Raw genomic sequence first — 21,263 nt, 5'->3', positions numbered from 1 at the left:
ACAGTTCCTGTCTTTGGGTTGGTGCCAGTGGGTGGGAGAAAGGGTGTGTGAGGGTGAATATGGTGGAAATATCACGTACTCATGTATGAAAATGGAAAAATGAGACCTTCTGAAAGTGTTCCAGGAGTTGGAATAAAGGAGAATGATGGAGGAGTGAATTAAAATATATATTTTAGGAATTTTTGTGGTGGAGAGGTGGCTCAAATAATGTATACACATGTAAGTAATGTAAAAATGATAAAATAAAATAATAATTTTGGTAAATGTCACAAAAAATGTACCCTAGTACAACAATAACTTTAAAAAAGATAATTTAAAAAACAGACTAATACATGTCATTCAAGTGATCTCCCCTGCAGCTGGGGCTATAGGCTCCTGCTATCTCGCCTGTTTTGGAAGTCTGAAACAAACAAAAACTACAACAAAAAAAAACTGGACTTAACCAAGTTCAGTTATCTCAGGCTGGCCTTGAACTCAGGGTCTTCTTGCCTTCACCTTCACATGCTGAGTTACAGTTGGGGGATGTCACATCACCCAGCTTCATAAATTCCTTTGACCATGTTAAAAACAGTATCTCTGTTATTAAATATGGGCCTTGCCCATACTAGAAAAGCCCTCTACTATGGAGCTACATCCCCAGGTGGGTATGAAATGTCTGGTTGCAAAAAAACAGATATAAGGACTGAAATAGACAACACTTTTCACTGTCATGCCCTTGCCACTGGCCTGCTGGGAATTTGAGCAGTGTTGTCTTTGTCTCCAGATTCCCCTATCAACTGAGTTTCTGTGGGACTTTTCGACTAAGTGACTGTTTTGTTTTCTATTTTGTTGGGAGTCTAGAACATAAGTGTGGCCCAAAATAACAGCCTCCAGTACCTCTCATCTGATAGGCTTTAAATTTCATCCTGATTCAAATGATTCTGTCACAGGCCAAGGGACCCTGGAGGCAGACTGGGGCTCAGAGTTGCCTGGGAGTCATGTCTTATAGGAAGAACCCTGACTGGAAGGAAAAGTCTCCAGGTGGTGGGCAGGTGGTGACAAGGACACAACTTTCTCCATATTTCTTACTCTCCAGCATCCCAAGGGACCACATCTTGTGCCCTCAGTGGCTCTCAGACTTTGAAATGAATGATTCCCCATGTCTGGAAGTCAAGGCTGCTCCCTATCTTGAGCTTCAGTACCCATTCTTTGACTTCGTCTTCTCAAGCCAGTTGGCTGAGCTGATCCTATGTGAAACACCCTTGACCTCCCAGGAAAACCATAGTCTATATCTCCCTCCCTGCCCTGAGCTCAGTGTGGGATGAATAGACTGTGCAGTCCTGTGCATGTCTCCCCTTTCAATCTCTGCCTCTATGGAGACAAAGTCTTCCATTACTGATCCCTTGATCCCTCAAGAAAGCTCACATGTTTTATGGTGTCCTGGGTCTTTCACAGGATCCCCTATGATCACTCAGCCCAACAGCACAGCCCTCACACTGACCTCTCAGTGCCATTTAGTCCTGATTCCCTTCAAAGACGGCTACACCTAGATCTTGGCTCCAATTCTACCCTCAGCTCTGCCTCCTCTGCCTCCCTGAGTGGCCCAGGACCACCTGGCATAGCACCCAGGAAACATACCAATTGTTTGAGAACAAAATCACTGACTTCATAAGTTTTCTTGTTTGTCTTTCATTTATAAAGCTTTTTTTTGTGTGTTTCTTTCTGATTTTGTGTTTTTGAGAAAAGGTGTCCCTATGTTGCCCAGGCTGGCTCTGAGCTACTGAGCCCAAGGGATTCTCCTGCCTTAGCCAACCAAAGAACTGAGCTCATAGGCCTGTGCCACCTCACCTGGCTAAACTGCTTTTTGTTTGTTTGCTTGCAAGCAAGCTTGCTGATTTGTTAGTTTCATGCAGTACTGGGGATTGATCACAGGGTCTCAAGCTTGCTAGGTAAATTCCCTACCACTTTGGCTAGCGCTAGAAACTAAGATGTTTTAACTCTGGAACATATTCATAATTATGACATTGCCTAAGATCCATTTACAATGATATTTTGAGGTTTTGCTTTTCCTAATACCTGGAACAGAGGAAACCCTTGGCAAGGGCAGAAAAACATCGCCACTCCTACAGTGGATCAGTGAATGCATCCTTGACTTTACACTATCCCTAATTCTTTTCCTTTAGGGAGGGACAACTGATACGATCAATTAATCTGGAGAAATCGGAAAAGCCTATCTGGATTAACGGGGTGGGGTTTCAGTAATCTGATCAGATGGTCCTTTCTGATTGGACAGAAGGAGTTTAAAAAGGTAGGTGCCTTATAGAAAAAGCAATGAAGCTTCATAGGAGCCAGAGGAAGAGAAGGAGATTCCTAGAGCCTGGTGTCACTGCCTGGCCCTGCTGGGATTCAGAGAGCCACGTGGGAACCACATCCACACCTGGTAAGTGACTCATCTCCATCAGGACACTCTAGACCCTCCTCCAGCCTGGCTCACTGGAGACACTGGCACCAGGAGACTGCTAGGATTTCTACTCTTCAGATGAACTGGTTGAAGCCTTGGTTTGACTGCAAATGCAGCTTGGCCTTCATACCTCTGGTTCCTGTCATTTTCAAACTTCTTAAAGACAAAAATGTTTTAAAGAAAAGTGTATTTGATAGGTATTTATCTTTTCAGCATTCAAATATTACTTTTTATTCCTTTAAATGATAGTTCATGAACTCTGTGGTTTTGTGATTTTATAAGTTTTGTTTTCTTTTCCGTTTATGAGAAAGGTTCTCACTCTGTGGCCCTTGTGGATCTCCAGGGTCAAGATCCTCCTGCCTCTGCCTGAGCACTGGGATTACAGGTGTACAACCTCCACTCCAGATTTATAATCTCCTTTTAATTCAAGTTTAAATACTGGACTGAGGCTCAGAGTGATAGTGTGCACCTATAATCCCAGCACTCCAGGAAGAGGAAGGTGGATCAGGAGTTTGCATCCTGCCTCAGCTATACACACTCTGTCTCAAACAACAGACACTGCTGTAAGTAGAGCTCAGTGGTAGAACATAGCCTAATGGATTGGGTTCTAGGTTCCACACCCCCTTACAAAAAATGGGAGGGGAGCAGAAATATATTCTGTTCAATATTTATAAAATGGCTTTATTTATCTTTTTAATGGTTCTTGCTTTGAGGATGTTCTTGGTTTTGTTCCTTGATTGCTAGGTAACCCTCTGTGCTTCAGCCCCAGCCTGGTCAATCCACTGATGGTGGTGTGGTCTTCTAATCAAATCCTTCTCAGACTCCTCTCCTGGGTCTCCATTCTCCTATCCCTTATTAAAGGATTTAGAAAGGGAAATGAGTGGCGCCAATTTCTAGCCTCCTTAGTGCTTCCAGCCATGGTGACATAGGAGGGACAGAATGCAGGAAGGCTGGGCACATGGGGTTTTGTTTTAGAACCTTGAGTGATGACCAGAAACCTTATAAGGGTGGAGTAAGCTTTCTGGTTCCTCCGCAGCCCTCCTAAGTGGCCTGGACCTCAAAGGTACACAGGTGGGAAATGGATGGGTTAGTGATGAACTTGACTCCAGGTTGGTACTATTGAAGTATTCACCTTGCCACCTGCCATCCCAGAGGAGTGGCTTTGTGGGTACCAGGTACTGAGTGGAAGTGGGGAAGTGCAGTAAACTGAGGGGTCTTCTACCATTGCCAAAGAAGTGACTTTGGCCCTGAGTTTAGTGCTTGGAGGGTGAGAAGCGGTTTCCCAACTTTGGCCTGAAAAGATGCCTCTCTGGATGCTTCCCAGGATTCTTTTCCCTGCAGATCCGTCAGGATGAGCATCGAGGCCCCACCCACACTCCAGGAGCTGACAATGCAGATCCTGCTAAGGAACCAGGCCTTGGTTGTTTCTTCTGTAGACAGCCTGCCACAGGCGCTCTTTCTTCAGTTCTTCAAAGAGGCCTTTGCCTACAAAAGCACAGAGATCCTGAAAGCCATGGTGCAGGCCTGGCCCTTTCCCTGCCTCCCTCTAGGAGCCCTGATGAAGACACGAGATCTGAAAGACTTAGAGGTTGCCCTGGATTTGATTAATATGCTGTGGCGCCAGAAGGTTCACCCCAGGTGAGTGTGACCCAGGTGACATAGAAGTGGAGAATTCTGAAGTCAAGGGGTCAGGGAAAGCAGGAGGCAAAGAGAGGGCCACAAGTTTTTTATGGCTCCTGTCAGGGGCCTGGGACATCTGGGAAAAGGCTTCCTGGTGTGGAGGACTTGGGATGGAGACAGAGATGGCAGGAGCCTCTACCTGCATCCGAACACAGGTGCTAGGAAGTGGGGACTAGTCTGGCTCAATGGAAAGGAGGTGGATGAAAGCAAGACAGAGAATCTGGGGAGCAGCTGATGGCCAGGATGAGGGGGAAAAAGTGCAGGTTGGAGTGCTTCCTTGCCTGTTTTCTGAGACTCTGTCCTGTTCCCCCTCAGGAGGTGCAAACTCCAAGTAGTGGATTTGCGAAATGAGCAGCAGGACGTCTGGTCTCTGGGCTACATGGCCATGGCCCATGCCTGCTCTGCAAAGGACATGACTGAGCAGGGAGCAGCATATCCTGGAGCAGGGATGGTAGCGAAGAAGCCCGTGAAGGTGTTTGTAGACATCTGCATCCAAGAAAAAGATGATGTCCTCAAAGATAAATTCCTAGCCCGCCTCCTGCGGTGGGCCAAGAAGAGAAAACATTTAGGAAAGTTGTACTGTGAAAACCTGCAGATGAATATGCCCCACGTATGGGAAAATAAAGGGACCTACTTAATTCTAAATGTCCTGCAGGTCATGCAGCTGAACTACATCCAGGAGCTGCACGTGGTGCACTACTGGAATCGGGATACCACTAACACACTTGTTCGTTACGTGGGCAGGATGCAAAATCTTCGTGTCTTTTCATTCAGCTGTGTGAGTGCCAAAGACTACACTTCCCCTTCCTTAAACGAGTGGTATTCGTCCATGTATTCTGCTCAGTTACGAAAGCTGACAAAACTCCGGGAACTGCGTCTGTATGATGTCTTCTTCCTGTACGGAAAACTGCACAAGATACTCAGGTAAGGGTGGATGGAAAGCTATTTTTGTTCTCAGAAAGGGCATTTGTGGTGCAAAGGTGTGGCCATGGGACGGTGAGGGAGGCTCCAGAAAGGGAATGCATTGACGGGTCCAGTGCTCCCTCTTGAATTCTGGCCTCACATATCCACCCCTGAGGTGCATCTGGCTACACTGGGGTTGGTGTTCTGTGCAGGGCCCTCATAACAGGAAGCCAGCTATGGGGTCAGACCCATGGTAAGGGAACTGTGAGTTCCCCTAAGGAGGCATGCCTAAGCTCAGATGGTGGAACTAGGATGGAGAAGAGGGCACTGGAGGAGGGAGGCACCTCACCTGCACAGCTTCCCATGGAGCTCTGCTCAGAGCTGTGGAAGGGGACCAGCCTTCTCTGGAAGGTGGTTTGGAGCCCAGGTAGGAGATGGTGTCACTTGTGATTGGTGTGTGACTCTGGGGTTAGGGTGAGAAGCAAGTGTGAGTTGTGACCAGGGAAAGATGCGTTGCTGAGGACACAGGGGGTGAGAGAGCCTTAGGAGGGAACCTCAGTGAGGAAGAAAGGGCGCTGTAAAGATGGGCACTGAGCCATTTCCACTGTAACCGTGAAAGTCCTCAGCCTAGAATGGGGGACTGACTGAGTGAGCAGAGGCTGCAGCACACAGCCTCCAGCAGCCTGACCTTCATCAGGTGGGCAGAACCACCTTTGTCCAGAAGGTCACCCTCCTGGAGGTAATTTTTATGTGGCTGCACTCATCACCACCACGATTCACTGGAGTCTGCTCTCTCCTCAGGAGCCAGACACCCTTGGAGAGCCTCTCTTTGGGGTCAACCCCACTAAAGTTGTCAGACTGGATGCACCTGTCCCAGTGTCCCAGCACCAGCCAGCTCAAGTACCTGCACCTACAGGACTGCCGTTTGGAAGACTTGAGTCTAGAGCTCCTTGGAGCTCTGCTAAAGCGAGTGGCCGGCACCCTGGAGAGCCTGCTCCTGGAGGAGTGTGTGATCACCGACTCCCAGCTTGATGCCATCCTGCCCGCCCTGAGCTGCTGCTCCCAGCTCACACTATTCAGTTTCTTTGGGAACCACATCTCCATGGCTGCCCTGGAGAACCTGCTGAGACACACTGCCAGGCTGAGCCAGTTACGCCTTGCACGGTATCCTGCCCCTCTGGAGAGCTATCGCTGTGGTTGGGGTCATTTGGACAATGAGAGCTTTGCCCAGGTTCAAGTGAAGTTGAGGCAGGTACTGAGGGACATAAGGCCACCCCACGAGGTCCAGATCGGTAAGTATTTCTGTAAATTCTGCAGAAGGTGCCAATTTTTTAGACTGGAGCCTTGTGGCACCTGGGTAAAAACGGGGGAATGTAGACCTCCCCCTGTTTTCTTTGTTATTTGTTATTGTCGTCACAGAACATTTTGAACAGACAGAAAAAGGGGAGAGAGTAAACAGTGCCTCCATGTAAATTTGTTTTGCAGTGCTTAGGATCAAACCCAGGGCCTGGTGAGTGCTAGACAGGAGCTCTACCATGGAGCTCCATGCCAGCCCTGAGACTTTGTATTTTAAAACCAAAGTGCTATGGAAACTGTCATCCAGCCTTCATCCCACTCTTCCCAAGGTTACTTCTCAAGGAAAAGATTTTAGTTTAGCCACGTGAAAAGATAACATTAATTTGACTCATTTGTGAGAAACAAAACCGAACCCCGCTATTCTTTAAAAATCGTGTTTGCATTGCTGTCATCCTGCATTATAACTAAAAATTTTATGTGAAATCTGTAATATTCATGTGTATGTTTTTGTGTCTCTATAAAAGGGACAACAAATAAAATAAAATAAAAAGAGTGAAAAGACCCTGGCTTGTTAAAGAGGGAAAGGACACAGTGCTACCCAGGAAAGCCACAGCAGCAGATCTCCGTTCAGCTCAACCTCTATCTCTGCTACAGCAGTGGCTCCAGTTCCTGCTCCATGTTCCCTCTCCAGAAGGTCTAGTGGGTCCCACAGTTTCAGTTCTACAGCTCACACAGTCCCCTCCAGCTCTCCCAGTCCTCCAGCATGTCCCCTGCAGGCTGGACAACAGGGGGTGCTCTAGCTCCAAGTCCAAACCACCCAAAAGAGAGGAAAATGGGAGGAGGAAGGGAGCCCTTTCCCAAACCCACCCAAGTGCACATGGGCTGGCTCCCTGGGAAGGTGACTGAGGATGACATGGAGACAGTTGCTCCTGTGGGAACATAAAAATGATTGCCGTGCCTATAGAAAGGATGCTGCCTCGTTGTGGAAAGGCCAGGCCTATGTGGAGTTGAGAATCCGGACGAAGAGGAGAGGGTGTTGAGGCCCATGACTGAGGGCGAGGCCATGGCTAGGAGGTCACTGCTCCTGCAAACTATCCCTTACCTAGGCCCCCTCAGCAATTCAGCCCTCCCAGGAGAGTGCTGCCACCACCTTCCATGTAACAAAGGTCATCCCCGCAAGTGGGGTCTTGCTCTCCTAGGTCTAGGTCCTGATCTCTCCTGACCACTGCCACAGGAGATGTTCCAGGTCCAGCTCCTCCTGATAAGCGGGCCAAGGAAGCACACCTGATTACTTACATCCCACCCAGCTCAGTGTTCTCACATCTCAACCCAGAGATGATTAGGAACAGAGTCCTCACCTGGTCAGGCTTGGAAAAGCAGCAGGTGGTCAGTCCCTCTCCAGGCTGGTTCTCCCTGCAGAAGTGCCCTGGGTTCAGGCTATGCCCATCAAGGCACCTGGTAGTTTTCTGGATAAATAGCTGGCCCCATGCTGGCACCTGACACTGTTCAGTGGCAGAGGCAGCAGGACAAGCAAGCCCTCAAGTAACACTGTGTCCAGCTTTCCAGACCGCCTGGAGTCATTCTGACACCTGGTCAAACCCTTGGAAAGAGGACCAAGCTTCTGTCCCTTGAGGCCTGGCTTTTTGATCCCTGCTTGAGTCTCTTTCAATCTCTAGGGTCAAGCTCCTTGGAAGCCCCTCCCCAGGATAGTGGCCAAAGGGGTTGCCTTTCCATGTCCTCACCCACTGGCCCTATGTCCCCTTACCCTCTGAAATAGAGGAGGGAGTTTAGGCCAGCTCTGCAGGGGTGTCAGTCCCCTTACCCCATCCCCTTTCGTCCTGCCAATCATGGGGGTCTTGTTTGTTACCTTGGCAACTGTTACATGGCTTTTAGGGGCTTTTAGGTACAATGAGTATTATAAAATTTTGGGGGGTGTTGAATATTTGTAGAATTTTAGATAAGGTTGAATTCGAAGTTTGTTGTGGAGAGTAAAGGAATTGTATTGAATTAAACACAAGATAGAATACAAAAAAGAAAAAGCACATCTATAGAGACATTTTTACTACTATTAACTTTCTTTAGCAGTGGTCATGTCTGTTATTTAAGACAGAGCAAAATTAACTCATCTCTGCATTCATCTCCTGACTCATGGGTGTTTTTGTTTAGGTAGCACTGGGATTTGAACTCAAGGCCTTGTGCTTGTAAGGCAGGCACTCTACCACTTGAGCTATGTTCCCAGCCCCATAGATTTGTTTTTCTTAAAGAAATGGTAGATCTCTCTCTCTCTCTCTCTCTCTCTCTCTCTCTCTCTCTCTCTCTCTCTGTCTCTATCTCTGTCTCTCTCTCTCCCTTTTTCTCCCCCTCCCTCTCCCTCTTTCCATCTCTCTCCTTTTGTGAGACAGGATCTTCTAGGTATCACAGGGTGCACTGAACTCTCAATCCTCTTGCCTCTGCCTCCCTGGTGTTTGGATTACCACCCAGCACCCTGTGAGTATGGTATTTTTCCCATAATGTAAAAGTGATTCTCAGTCTGGGGATGGAGCTCAAGGGTAGAGCACTTGCCTGGATTGCTGGAGGCCCTGGTTCCATCCCCACATCACAAGTCAAAACCTCCTACTGTAAAACAAAAAATATCCAGCCACTTGCTGTCTGACTGTATTGTCAAATACAACTAAAATGCAGGAATACTTCCTTTTTAGATACTTACAACATTCGCCTTAGTACAACTTTAATTATTTAATGCTTATTCAAGTGTCTCTGTATACTTGTCGTGCCTCATTTTCTGTGATTCCAAACACAGTACTTAGGCCTGGCTTGGTGGGACACTCCTGCAATCCCAGCACTCAGGAGTCAGAGATAGGAAGATAGAGTTCAAAGAACAGCATGAGAAGCTCGCACCTGTAATCCTAGCTACTCAGGAGGTAGAGATCAGGAGGCTGGAGGTTCATAACCAGCCCAGGCAAAAGTTTTCAAGACCCAACTCAAAATTACCCATCACAAAAAAGGGCTGGTAGAGTAACCCAAGGTGTAGGCCCCAAGTTCAAACCCCAGTACCACAAAAAAATAAATAATAGCATGAGGTACATAAGAAATGTTTGCTTTTTAATGTGAATTATCTTCATTTATTTTATCGTTTTTTTTCCATACTCTAGCTTGACTCATGGTTTACACCTTGAGCCACTCCACCAGCCCTTTTTTGTGATAAATTTTTCTTTCTTTCTTTCTTTCTTTTTTTTTTTTTTGAGATATGGTCTAACAAACTATTTGCCTTGGCTGGCTTCAACCCAAGATCCTCCTGATCTCTACCTCTCAAGTAGCTACAATTACAGGCCTGAGTCACGGGGGCCCCACAAAATATGGTTTTTTGTTTGTTTTGGTTGTTTTTTGGCAGTACTGGGGTTTGAACTCAGAGCATCATGCTTGCTAGGCAGGCCCTCTACCATATGAGCCACTCAGCCAGTACTTTTTTGTATTGGGTTTACTTGAGATAAGGTCTTGCAAACTATTTGCCCAGACTGTCTTTGAACTGAGATCCCTCTGATCTCTCCTTCCTGAGTAGCTAAGATCTCAGGTTATGGTGTGATCCACTGTGAGTTGTCTTTAAATCCAGTATGAAGAGAAATAAACACATGTTAAACACTGAGTGGTTTTTGTCCACATTACAGAGCTCATGCAACAAGAACTGAGTGTAGCAAAATGAGCACTGCACGTTTCTGGGCTGCAGAGAGAGTGAGCAGAGAGATTTATGCCCTTCACCCTTCTGGTCATCCACTGCAGCAAGGACTCTACAGGTTAAAAAAACAATGGGGTCCCCTGACATGGTTGGGGTAGGTTTTTACCTCCTGTGGTGTTTAGAAATGGGGCAAAGCCTTGCAGTATCCTTGTGATCTGTGGTCCAAGATAAGAGCCTGTGGGGAGGACCAGTGACCTGGTGCAGGAAGATCATCTCTGGATATTTTTAATTATTTGCTCAAAAGTATTTTCTGTTGATTCACAAAATGTTGTTTTCTGTATGGCTGGATACATTTATTTATCCATATATATATGTATTTATGTATATTTTGTTTATTCATTCATTATTTTATTTGAGAAGGGTCTCAGGGTGATGCCCAGGCTGGCCTCCAAGGTGTTGGCTCAATGGACCCCCTCCCCCTCAACCTTCCAAGTAGTGTGTGCGCACTGCACCTGCCCAGGTGTTTTAACTCTGCAACAAATTCATAATGTTGACATGAACAAACATCCCGAAACAATAGTTACAGGTTTTGCTTTTGCTAATGTCAGGAACAGACTAAATGCTTTCCTGTCTCACACTTAGCATTATGACAGTCACAGAGCAGAAAATCACCACCAGTGGGGTGCAGTGGATCAAGAATGGGTCCGTGCCAGGTGTCAGTGGCTCACACCTGTAATCCTAGCAACTCAGGAGGCAGAGATCAGGAGGATCACAGTTCAAAGACAGCCTGGGCAAATACTTCGTGAGACCCTATCTCAAAAAAAACCCATCACAAAACATGGCTGGTTGAGTGACTCAAGGTGTAGACCCTGAGTTCAAGTCCCAGTACCCAGTATCCAGGCCTCCCAAGCTCCTCTCCCAGGGATCCATGCTCCTAGGAACAGGACTGGCACATGGGAATGTCCCTCTCAGAGCTCACCTTACACTCAGGGTTTCCACCTCAGTCAGCGTTTCCCACATGCTGCCTCCCCTGCTGCAGAGAGGCCTGGCACATGGGACTTCTCTTGCCTTTGTTTTAGGACATTGAGTGATAACCAGAAACCTATGACAAAAAGGGTGGGATGAGATTTCTGGCTTCTTGGTGTCCCTTCCCAGGGGGCCTGAACTCAAAGGAGCAGTGGTAGGAAATGCTTGGCCAATAGTGAACTTGTGCCCATGTTGGAATTAGTGAGACACTTTCATCCTATGGCTTTGTGGCCCTCAGTTGCTGAGGGGAAATGGGGTAAATTGAGTCTCTTCCACCACTGCAGAGCAATGACTCATGTCCTGAGTTGGGTCCTTGGATAGTGGGTAAGAGTTTTCTTGGCCTTGGCCTGAAGCAGGCATCTTTCTGGATGTGTGCCAGGAGCCTCTCATTACAGATCCTTCAGAATAAGCCTCAAGGCTCCACCCACCCTCCTGCAGCTGGCAGGGCAGAGCCTGCTGAGGACCCAGGCCCTGGACATCTGTGCTCTGGAGAAACTGCCCATGAAGCAATTTCTCTCATCTGTTCATGGAGGCCTCAGCCAGGAGATGCACTGAGGTCATGAAGGCCATGGTGGAGGCCTGGCCCTTCCCCTTCCTTCCCCTGGAAGGCCTTGATATGCTGTTTGCCCAGTAAGATTGCCCCTGGTCACTGTGACTCAGGAAACATGGAAGGGGGTCTATGAGTTTGGAACACAGAGAGATGGGGGAAAGGGGTGGACCGGAGGCACCTCCACCTGGGAAAGGCCTTCTGGGAGTGGAGGACTGATTTAGATGGATGTGGGGATGGCAGAAATTGCTGACCTGTGTACTCCCACAAGTGATAGAAGTGGGGCCCAGTCAGGATCCAATGGGAAGAGGGTAGAGAAAAGGAAGTGAGAGTTCTGTCCATTCTCACTGAGGATCCATTCATTGCCTATCAAACATGGGGCCCTGAAATTGAAACTTAGGACTTCAAGAAAAAAGAGGATGAAAATTAGGAATAAAAAAAAACAGAAGGAAGAGTGGCTCAAGTGGTAGAGCGCCTGCCTAGCAAGTGGTGAGGCCTTCAGTTCAAACTCCAGTGCTGCCAAAAAAAAAAAACAGAAGGAAAGAAGAAGGAAAACTAAGATGAAGATGAAATCAAAAAGGGTACAAAGATGTTCATGATGGGACCCTGAGATTCTCAGGGTCTCCCTGTTTCTCCTCAGGAGGTGGAAACTGCAGGTGCTGGACCTGGGGTCTGAGCACCAGAACTTCTGGAAGGTGTGGTCAGGAGCAATGGCTGGGGACTGCACCCCACAGGCAAGAGCAGGAACCAAGCAGTGAAGGTCACTCCTAAGACAGTGGTGAAGCAGCCCTGAGGTTTAACATGGAGCTGTAAGATCTGGATGAATTCCAAATGTACTTGTTTGAGTGTGTCTTGCAGAGGAAAAGTTCAGTACAGCTGTGATATAAGAAGTAGATTTGGGGCTTGGGCACCTGGGGCTCCAGGGCAAGGCCCATCCACAGGATCCTGGGCTCATTGGACCTTGACTAAATGGAGGAGATGGATGGAGTACATTATTCCCTGCACTTTGGCCTGGTTGCTCCTTACTGAGCCAGAAGAAAAATCTGTGCAAACTCCGCATCTCTCAAATCTGAGTGTAGGCATACATCTCTCTAGAGTACCACAAGCAGCTTGTCAGCGCCTTCACTTTTCAGTTAGACAAACTTGGCTACCTCCAACTTATTTCCTGTGTGGCCACCTATACCAGGTACTCAGGTGAGGATGGATGGGTAAGTCTCCATAGATCAAGACAAGACTTTCCAATGACAAAGAGTATATACATCATCATGGATGTCCTGGAAAGAGTCATCATGGTAGCAAGCCAGCTGTAGGGGTTATGTGTGGGGAGGGTGGGCTGTGAGTTCCTCCCTAGGAGGTGTGTCTTCCTCAGGTGGTTCAATTAAGAAGGAGAAGGGGACACTGAAGCAGGGAAGCACCTTGCACTTACACAGGTCACCACAGGAGGGCTGAGCTCCTCAGCTGTGTGAGCAGGAAGGGGCCTGTCTCTAAGTCCCCTTCTGAATGGTGGTATTGCATTCAGGCAGGGTAGGGAGTGGTGGGAAGTGTTTGGCACTGGGGTTTGGGTGAGAAGCAAGGGGACAGTGACAGATGCTCTGCTGGGGATGCAAGGAGGAGAGAGCCACACAGGTAGCAACCCAGCAAGGTTTCCAAATCTTGCCTGAGTTTGTCCTTCCTGCAGGTCTCCACTGGCCGAAGCAGGGGCATTGTGTGTGACAGTGAGGAAACGGCACTGTGTAGATGGGACAGTGATCCATTTACACAGTGATTTGAAAGACCCCAACCTAGAATGTGATGACTATAGAACACACCTTTCATATGCACTATCCTTGGTATTGACAGTGTTCAGATGGTCAGGCCCACCTTGGGTGTGGGTGGAAAAGGTTGTGCTCTCTGATCTGGAGGTCATTCCTGACTTTCCTACACCCTACAGTTCATTAGCCAGAACTAACTTCTTTGTCTCTCCTCAGGTGCCTGGAAGCCCCCTTGGAGTCCCTGTCAACTCAATGCCAGCTTGCAGAATCAGACTTGAGGTGTCTGTCGCGGTGCCTGAGCATCTGCCAGCTGGAACACCTGAGTCTGAGAGGAGTCCCACTGACCTACATGTGTCCTGAGCCCCTCCAAGTTCTACTAGAGAGAGTTGCAGACACGCTGAAGACCCTGGACTTGGAGGACTGTGGGATCAGGGACTCCCTGCTCCAGCTCATTGCACTCCTGCCTGCCCTGATCTGCTGCTCCCAGCTCACCACATTCAGCTTCTTTGGGAACCACACCTCCATGTCTGTCCTGAAGGAACTTCTGTGCCATACTGCCATGCTGAGCCAGTTGAGCCAGGACCTGTGCCCTTCCTCCCTGGAGAGCTACAGTGGGCTGGGGGCTGGGTGCACAAGGACAGTTTCCCAACATTGTGTTGAGGTCATGGATACATGGAGAATCATAAGTCAGGCAAGGTGTTTTTTGTTTTTGTTTTTCAGTATTGACTCCTGCCCTCAATGTGGCCACCCATGTGTCTATAACATGGAATACCACTTACACTGCCACTGCATACCTGCCTAATTGGCTGCACATATGAAAAGGTTTCTTCTGGGCACTGGGATGTGAAGATGAAGGCCAAAAGATCAGGTCATGGGAACACAGGATACATGGTTTCCAACCACTGTCAATTGGAGTGAAAAAGGGAAAGGTGATGAAGGGTGGTTCAGATTAGAGAGGAAAGGATGACATGGGGAACAATGGGTCCTTTGGTCGTGTGCCTTATGCAGTCATAAATATGAATCAGAATGTGTCGATGTGACTTCAGGCTAAAGAAGTAAATGAGGGTGTTGCCCCTGCATAATCATCTGGGTAAAAATGGTCAGAACCTCAGGCAAACACTCTTGTCTGCCTGGTCTGTCATCCTGTGTACAGTCCAGTATACAGGGAGGAAAGTCTTGTGACTGTAGAGAACCACAGGCACTGAGCTGTCTGATCAGTGAGGCTGAAGCCCAAGAACTCATGGCATCAACAATTGGAGCCACGCTGACCACTGCCTTCCAGTCTTCCCTCTCTCTGGGCATCTGTGACATCCATGTGTGTGGCTGGTCAGTGGTTATGCACACAAGGCTGTTGGCTGAAGTGAGCTGCTCAGACCCATTCTAAAGGACAGAGTCCTTTTGGGAATGGAGGGGACTGGGATAGATGATGCTGGGTATGGTGGACCATAGGCAAATCCATGGGGTCTGGGGAAAGGAAAGGCAAAATGCATGGAAAGGGAATTGGGTTAAGTCACAGTTCCGTGGCCATTGAATATTGGTTGGAATTCTACCTCTTTGCATTTGAAATGTCTGTGTTATCTGTTTTGTTTTATACTCCAGAAACTGTTGCTGTTTGATGTTATAAGTTCAATTGATTTTTGACTAAAATCTTAAACACATTATACACAGATTTGTGGTTGCAGCTCTGTGGAAGAGCAATTCCCTAGCATAGACAAGACCCTGGGTTTGATCCCCAGCACAGGGGAAAAAAATCTTGCTTGCTTTCAAATCATTGTAGTTATCATTTTATTTCTTATTTGCAAAACTTGTGGGGTTCTTAGCAATCCCCACCTCTACATCTTAAGTGTCCATGGGGTCTCAGTGGAGTTTTTAGTGACCAAATATTCCAGGAAATTATACTGAGAACAATCTGATATGTATTCTATGGCTTGGCTACATGTACCCCAAAGGTGACATAAGTTGGTGGACTATTTTGATCTCAGCTGAAGCTATTTTCAGCTGTTCTCTCCGACAGATCTTGAAGATTCATGCATTTTAGGCTCCATGTATATGCCTGTCACTCATGGGTAACAGCTCATTTGTATTTTCTTCTAGTAGTTTATCGTTAGGTCTTACATAAGTCTTTAGTTCATTTAGAATTGATTTTTTTTTTTACTTTTATATTTTGGATAGATCTCAGGGCCAGCCTTGGACTTTGATCCTCCAACCTATGCCTCCTGCTTAATATTACAGACATGTTTCACCACATTGGAATTGATTGAGATGGAGTCTCACTTTTTGCCTGCACTGGTTTCCAATCATGATCCTCCCCATCTCCACCTTCCAAGTAGTCAGGATTATATGTTTGAACCACTGCATCCAGGTAGAGTTGATTTTTGTAACTGGTGAGAAAGAGGTTTTTGTTTAATTCTTTGGCACATGGATTTCCCCAGCACCATTTATTCAAAAGACTGGCCTTTCTCCAGTCTTCAGTGTGTGTTCTTAGCACCTTTGTTGGAAGTCAGTTGATTGTACATATGTCAGTATACTTCTAGGCTTTCTGTTCTGTTCCCTTGGTCTATGTGTCTGGGTCCTTGTATATACCTAGGGCTGGAAGTCACTGTGGTCTGAGATGGTCATGATGAGCTATGTGCTGACAGCTAGGTGGGGCTCCTCTGTGGGGCGCTGGCTCTGCCTGCCAACAGTCTCAACCTGAACAAACTAATTGCTTGGTGGGGCTCCCTCCATGGAACACAAGCTTTGCCTGCCACAGTGCCCTGTGAGGCAACTGTGTGCTGTGATTCCCTCTTGGACCTTGTAAGTGTGTATTGGAAGTGTGAATAAATGTTGCTGCATTGACTCGAGTGTCTGAGTGGTCTTTAAGGGACATGGCCATGGTTTCATCGCCTCTACCCTAAGTCTGCCTTGGGCCATATCCCAAGGGGATCCCTTGAAGAGAAGGACGAAGTCCTGTTCAAGACACCAAGATAGCAAAAGGTAGCTAGAAAGTGTAAATGATGGGCCTCGAGGCCAGGATGAGCTGACCAGACTGTCCTAGAATTTCCAGTTAAATAAGGATGGGAAGGCAGGTGGTCAGGTTCAGTGAGAAGTCACCTAGTTGCCATCCAATCCTAAGACTAAAGTCTTCCTATTCTACCTTGAAACTACACTTAGGATTGGATGGTTCAGCCTTTTTCACAAAGCTTCTCCCATGTGGGGAGCTTTCTATCTTTTTAACCAACTTTGTGCTTGCTTTACTCTTAACTACTGGTCCAGCGTCTTCAGTTACTGACTTTGCCAGGACACGAACTCAGATCAACAATCCATTTTCAATATCACTGGGTCACCAAAAAAAAAAGCAAAGAAGCAAAATGACCTTGGGGGATGATGATCCAACAACACAAGATATAAGGAATTCCCACAAATAAAGCCCTGGTGAAGATAAGTTCACAAACCAAAATTAAAACACTAAAATATGCCAGGGCTGGGAGTGCAATTTCCTGGTAGAGCCTTTAATGCCCATTCTGGGAATGCTAAGGGAGAATGATCAAAGGTGAGAGGCCAGCCTTGGCTGCATAGCAGGACTCTGTCTCCAAAATAAATAAATAAGTATAAAGAAATAAAGCAATTTCAGCTTCCTCAGCTCTCTCATTTCCTCTCTTGCACCTACCTGTTCTCACGCTTAAATTTTTTTTGGTACTGGGGCTTGAACTCTGGGCCTATGCCTTGAGCCACTCCACCAGCCCATTTTTTGTGATTTTTTTTTTCCATGATAGGGTCTCTTGAACTATTTTCCTGCCAGATGCCTGCACTGTGCTCTTGAAACTCCAGAACTATAAACTAAAAACTATAAACTATAAACCTTATATATATATGTCTGTATTTGGTTATTACAGCACAAAATGCACTTAGAAAAGAGGGGGGTTTGTGGAAGGGTTCATCCTTGTAGTCAACTTCCATCTGACCCACCACCAGCTTGAATTGCACATGGTGTTGGTCCCACCCTCAGGCCAGGGCACTGATCTTTGCACTCCTGTTAGTGAGTTATGGTTATGCCATGCTGAGGCTGGGGTTTCATAACTTTTCTGACAAGGTGATCCACTTTTGCTGAGGGTGACTCTATAGAAGAAGCAGGAAATTGGGGACCAGAGGATGCAGTTCAGTGGTAGAGAGCTTGCCTTGCATGCTCAAGGTCCTGGGTTTGATCCCCAGCACTGCACAAAAAAAACACACTTGAAGAAAAGTGTGCCGTGTGCAGACGGTAACTGCTTCTTATTCCATCCCTCCTTCAACATATACATATTCCTGAGAGGATACCAGCGAGATTGAAAGGTAACTCACGGTCAAAGCGTGGTATTTTTTCCTCCACTTAACATTGCAGTCTGACTCCCTTTTGCCAACATCTCCACAAGATCCAAAGGCTTCTGGGAGGGGTCTGGTGCCAGCTTCCTACTTGAAAAGGAAATCTGTGAGATGGGACTGGGGCGTGGCTCAAGAGGTAGAGTACCTGCCTAGCAAACACAAGGCCCTGAGTTCAAACCCCAGTGCTGCAAAAAAAAGAAATAAAAGCAGACCTGTGAGAACAGATAGATGACCTACTTCAATGTGGTCACCCTCCCTGGAAATTCAAATCCCTCTGGAGGGAGAAAGTTAAAGTGACATCTCAGTCCAGTTTAGTGGGTGGCTCCTTCCTACCCATAGTGGTTTTCTGAAAAGTTTTCAACTTCTGCCAAGTGCCGGTGGCTCACGCCTGTAATCTTAGCTACTCCGGAGGCAGAGATCAGGAAGATTGCAGTTCAAAGCCAATCTGGGCAAATAGTTCTCAAGATCCTATCTCTAAAACAACTAACACAAAACAGAAAAGGCAGAGTGGCTCAAGTAGTAGAGTGTCTCCCTAGCAAACATGAGGCCTTGAGTTCAAACCCAAGTACTGTCAATCCCCCCACTCCAAAAAAAAGAGAGAGAGTTTTCAACAACTAGAATCCTTATTTCCCAGGCAAAAAGATGACAACCAAAAAAAAAAAAAAGAGTACTTAGGATACATGAAGCCCTGGTTCAACTCCCAGGGCTTATTCAAAAAAATAAAAGAAAGCCAAAGGGACATATTGAGCACTTACTTCTCCCCCCACCCCCACTCCTTTCTTTAGCAAAGGAGACCTGCATGATGTTTAACCCTTTGGAGTCAGGGAGCATAACCTGCATACCTACCCAGTAGGGCTGGAATCCTTGATATCTCCATGAGTCTTTGGGGCAAAGAAGGAAACCTGAGATACCAAGACGGGTACCGCAAGAATATGGTATAGCAAGGTTTCATCTGCCTGGGCTGTGAATGAGAAGGACAAATTGATTTTGAAAAACCAAATGTCATTTCCAAGTTCAGAGAGAAAGACAAAAATTGCACACACTAGAATTTTAGTCTAGTGCCTCAATACAGGGATGCTATTTTTTAACTACCTTTTGCCTTTTTTAGACACCCAGGGAGATTCAAGTCTACATTCTGGCATCATGAAGGAACAGGATCCAAGAGTACTTAATGGTGTTTTTTTGTTTTGCTTGCAGGGGCTCAAAATGAATTTTCTGAGTTGTCATTTACTGTCTGGTCCGTGTGATAAATAAGCTAAGTAGGCAGCTCCCTTGCCCTCACTGTTCCTCTGTATGTGATTTTAGCCAGACTCGTTCTGTTGTCAGCAATTCTTTTTGCTATCGTGTATCTCTTTCCTCCTCTCAACCCCTTCAGCCTCCTGAATGAATGTGCACGGCTGGCTGGTCCCACTGCATTCCGGGTCTATTGAAGATGCTGCCTGGTCACTGATGGGGAGGAGTGTCAGAGAAAGATAAATCAAAGAGCTGTCAGCACACATTGCAGGGGACATTAACTCGCCTCAAGGCAGGATGGAGGGGCCTTTCTCCCCGGGGGGTGAAAGTCACCCACTGCTGGAGGCTGCAGTGGCTGCTGGTGCAAGGAGCTGCTACTAGCTGCCCCAACCTTGGCTTTGGGAGCAGGAAACACAGGCAGAGGGCCTCTCTTGTCTGTTGTCCCCACCCCCTTTTACTAGGTTGGCTCCTACTCACCCTAGGTCTTGCCTCCACAGAGAAGCCCTCCCTGACCACCTCTGCTGCTCCCATAATGCGCCCTGTTGGTTTCTTCCATAGAAGCGTATCACAATTTGCCACACTTGTTTCTTGTAGGTGACCAGTGCCAGGGGGCAGGGCTCACCTGGCTTTGTCTCTGCAGGCCCAGCCGTCATTCTATGTCCAGTGCTGACCATGTTGAGACCTGAGGGTAATGATTGGCAGACCCCTGTTGAGAACTCGTGAGAAGGCAAGGTTAGATCCCCATGGTGGCCTTATTATCAGGACCAGAGGGAGGGGGAGGCGGGCTTTGGTCTGCAGCCAATGGGCCTTCTAAGTCCCCTCCCCCACTGGACCTACTCACCCAGGCTGAGCAGGCTTTGGGGATGCAGAGCAGAGGTCATGGAGGAGGGGGAAAGAAAGAGGAACAGTGAAAGTGGGAGAGAGGTGCCAATGTCCTCCGGACACCTGAGCAGTGGGAGGCAGGTGACTCCCTCCCCTGTCTCCCTCCTGTCAACAATGACAAGTGGCTGATGCAATACTCCTACTAACTTTTCAATTCAGCAAATCTCCATGGATCTCCCGGCAGAGGGGCCCTGGGCTGTGCGCCTTGGGTCTACCCCAGGAGACAGAGACATGCCATCTCTTCTCCCTGGGGAGAAAAGGAAATTAGCTCCTTCAAAGAAGAGCCGAAAAGACGAGTGAGGAGGGGAAAGAAGCAGGTAGGAGGAGCTGCGGGGGGTGCTCCTTGCCCCCTGAGGAAGTGGGAGGAAGGCAGGGTTCAGGGGCCCTGCGTCTTACTTCTCCACACACCTCCACCGACTGACTGTCCACAGGATCACAGTAAACCTCACAAGGTGAACTGCCAGCCTCAGGTGCTTGGCGTCCATGGTCTCACTGAGTCCTCACAATGACCCCAGAGATCAGTGCTGGTCTTACTCCCATTCGTAGAGGAGAAAACCCAAGGTTGGGCAGTCAGCCCAAGCTGCACCGTAGCTGGAATGCTGGGCTCACAATGACCTCTGACTCCAGAGTTGCCTCTGTCACCATGTGGATTTTTGGAGAGGGTGCTGAGAACTGAGTTCTGTGTGCCCTTGGCTGGTCATACCTAATTCATTCATTCACTCATTCATTCATTCCACTAACAACCTCTACCAGCCCTATGCCACAGTTAGGGCCACAGGGTGGTGGAATCAAAGAACCTTCCCTGTACTCACAGAGCTTCTATTCAGACAGACAAGTCAACAAAAATTAAATACATTGCAGGTTTTAAGAAGTATCTCAGAGAAATAGAAGACCTAGATATGAATCCACACAGCTACACCCACCCAAAACATACAATGGAGAAAAGACAGCCTTTTCAACAAATGTTGCTGGGAAAAGTGGGTATCTGCAGGCAGAAAACTGAAACTAGATCCATGTTTATCACCCTGTGCAAGTATCAACTCAAAGTGGATAAAGGACCTTAATATCAGACCTGAAACTAGTGCAGGAAAGAGCAGGGAACACACTGGAAGCAGCACAGGAAATGACTTCCTAAACAGAACTCAAATGGCTCAGCAACTAAGAAAAAGGATTGATAAATGGGACCACATGAAATTAAAAAGCTTCTGCACAGCAAAAGAAGTGGTCACCAAATTGAAAAGGCCACCCACAGAATGGGAGAAAAGCTTTGCCAGCTATACATCTGACAAGGGATTGATAACCAGAATATATAGGGAGCTCAGAAAACTAAACTCCCCCAAAATCAATTTCTCAATGAAGAAATGGGTAAACGAACTGAACAGAGTTTTTTCAAAGAAGTCCAAATGGCCAAGAAACACATGAAAAAATGCTCACCATCCCTGAGTTCAATCCCTAGGACTCCAAAAAGGAACCTTCTGAAACTTTCTTTAG

General features: G+C 47.2%; 1 protein-coding gene and 1 pseudogene across 1 annotated transcript; both read left to right on the top strand.

Annotated features, from left to right (window-relative positions):
* The first annotated feature begins 3,791 nt into the window (after positions 1-3,791).
* Positions 3,792-8,096, top strand: LOC109702265 (PRAME family member 8-like). The gene is made up of 4 exons (XM_074079624.1): positions 3,792-4,078; positions 4,436-5,044; positions 5,825-6,315; positions 7,996-8,096. Exons 1-4 carry the CDS (start codon positions 3,792-3,794, stop codon positions 8,094-8,096), a joined length of 1,488 nt encoding a protein of 495 aa, XP_073935725.1.
* Positions 8,097-10,638: 2,542 nt separating this feature from the next.
* Positions 10,639-19,613, top strand: LOC141424893 (PRAME family member 12-like; annotated as a pseudogene).
* The last annotated feature ends 1,650 nt before the right edge of the window (positions 19,614-21,263 follow it).

Source organism: Castor canadensis, chromosome 7 (genome assembly GCF_047511655.1).
Source record: "Castor canadensis chromosome 7, mCasCan1.hap1v2, whole genome shotgun sequence".
Lineage (NCBI taxonomy): Eukaryota > Metazoa > Chordata > Mammalia > Rodentia > Castoridae > Castor > Castor canadensis.
This window is presented reverse-complemented; position numbering and strand designations above follow the sequence as displayed.

What these genes read in the sequence shown, in the direction of transcription:
- LOC109702265 (XM_074079624.1), top strand. Translation starts at nt 3,792, where the DNA reads ATGAGCATCGAGGCCCCACCCACACTCCAGGAGCTGACAATGCAGATC. An exon ending in AAACTGCACAAGATACTCAG is followed by an intron (nt 5,045 to 5,824) that starts GTAAGGGTGGAT and finishes CTCTCTCCTCAG; the next exon opens with GAGCCAGACACCCTTGGAGA. An exon ending in ACCCCACGAGGTCCAGATCG is followed by an intron (nt 6,316 to 7,995) that starts GTAAGTATTTCT and finishes TTCAATCTCTAG; the next exon opens with GGTCAAGCTCCTTGGAAGCC.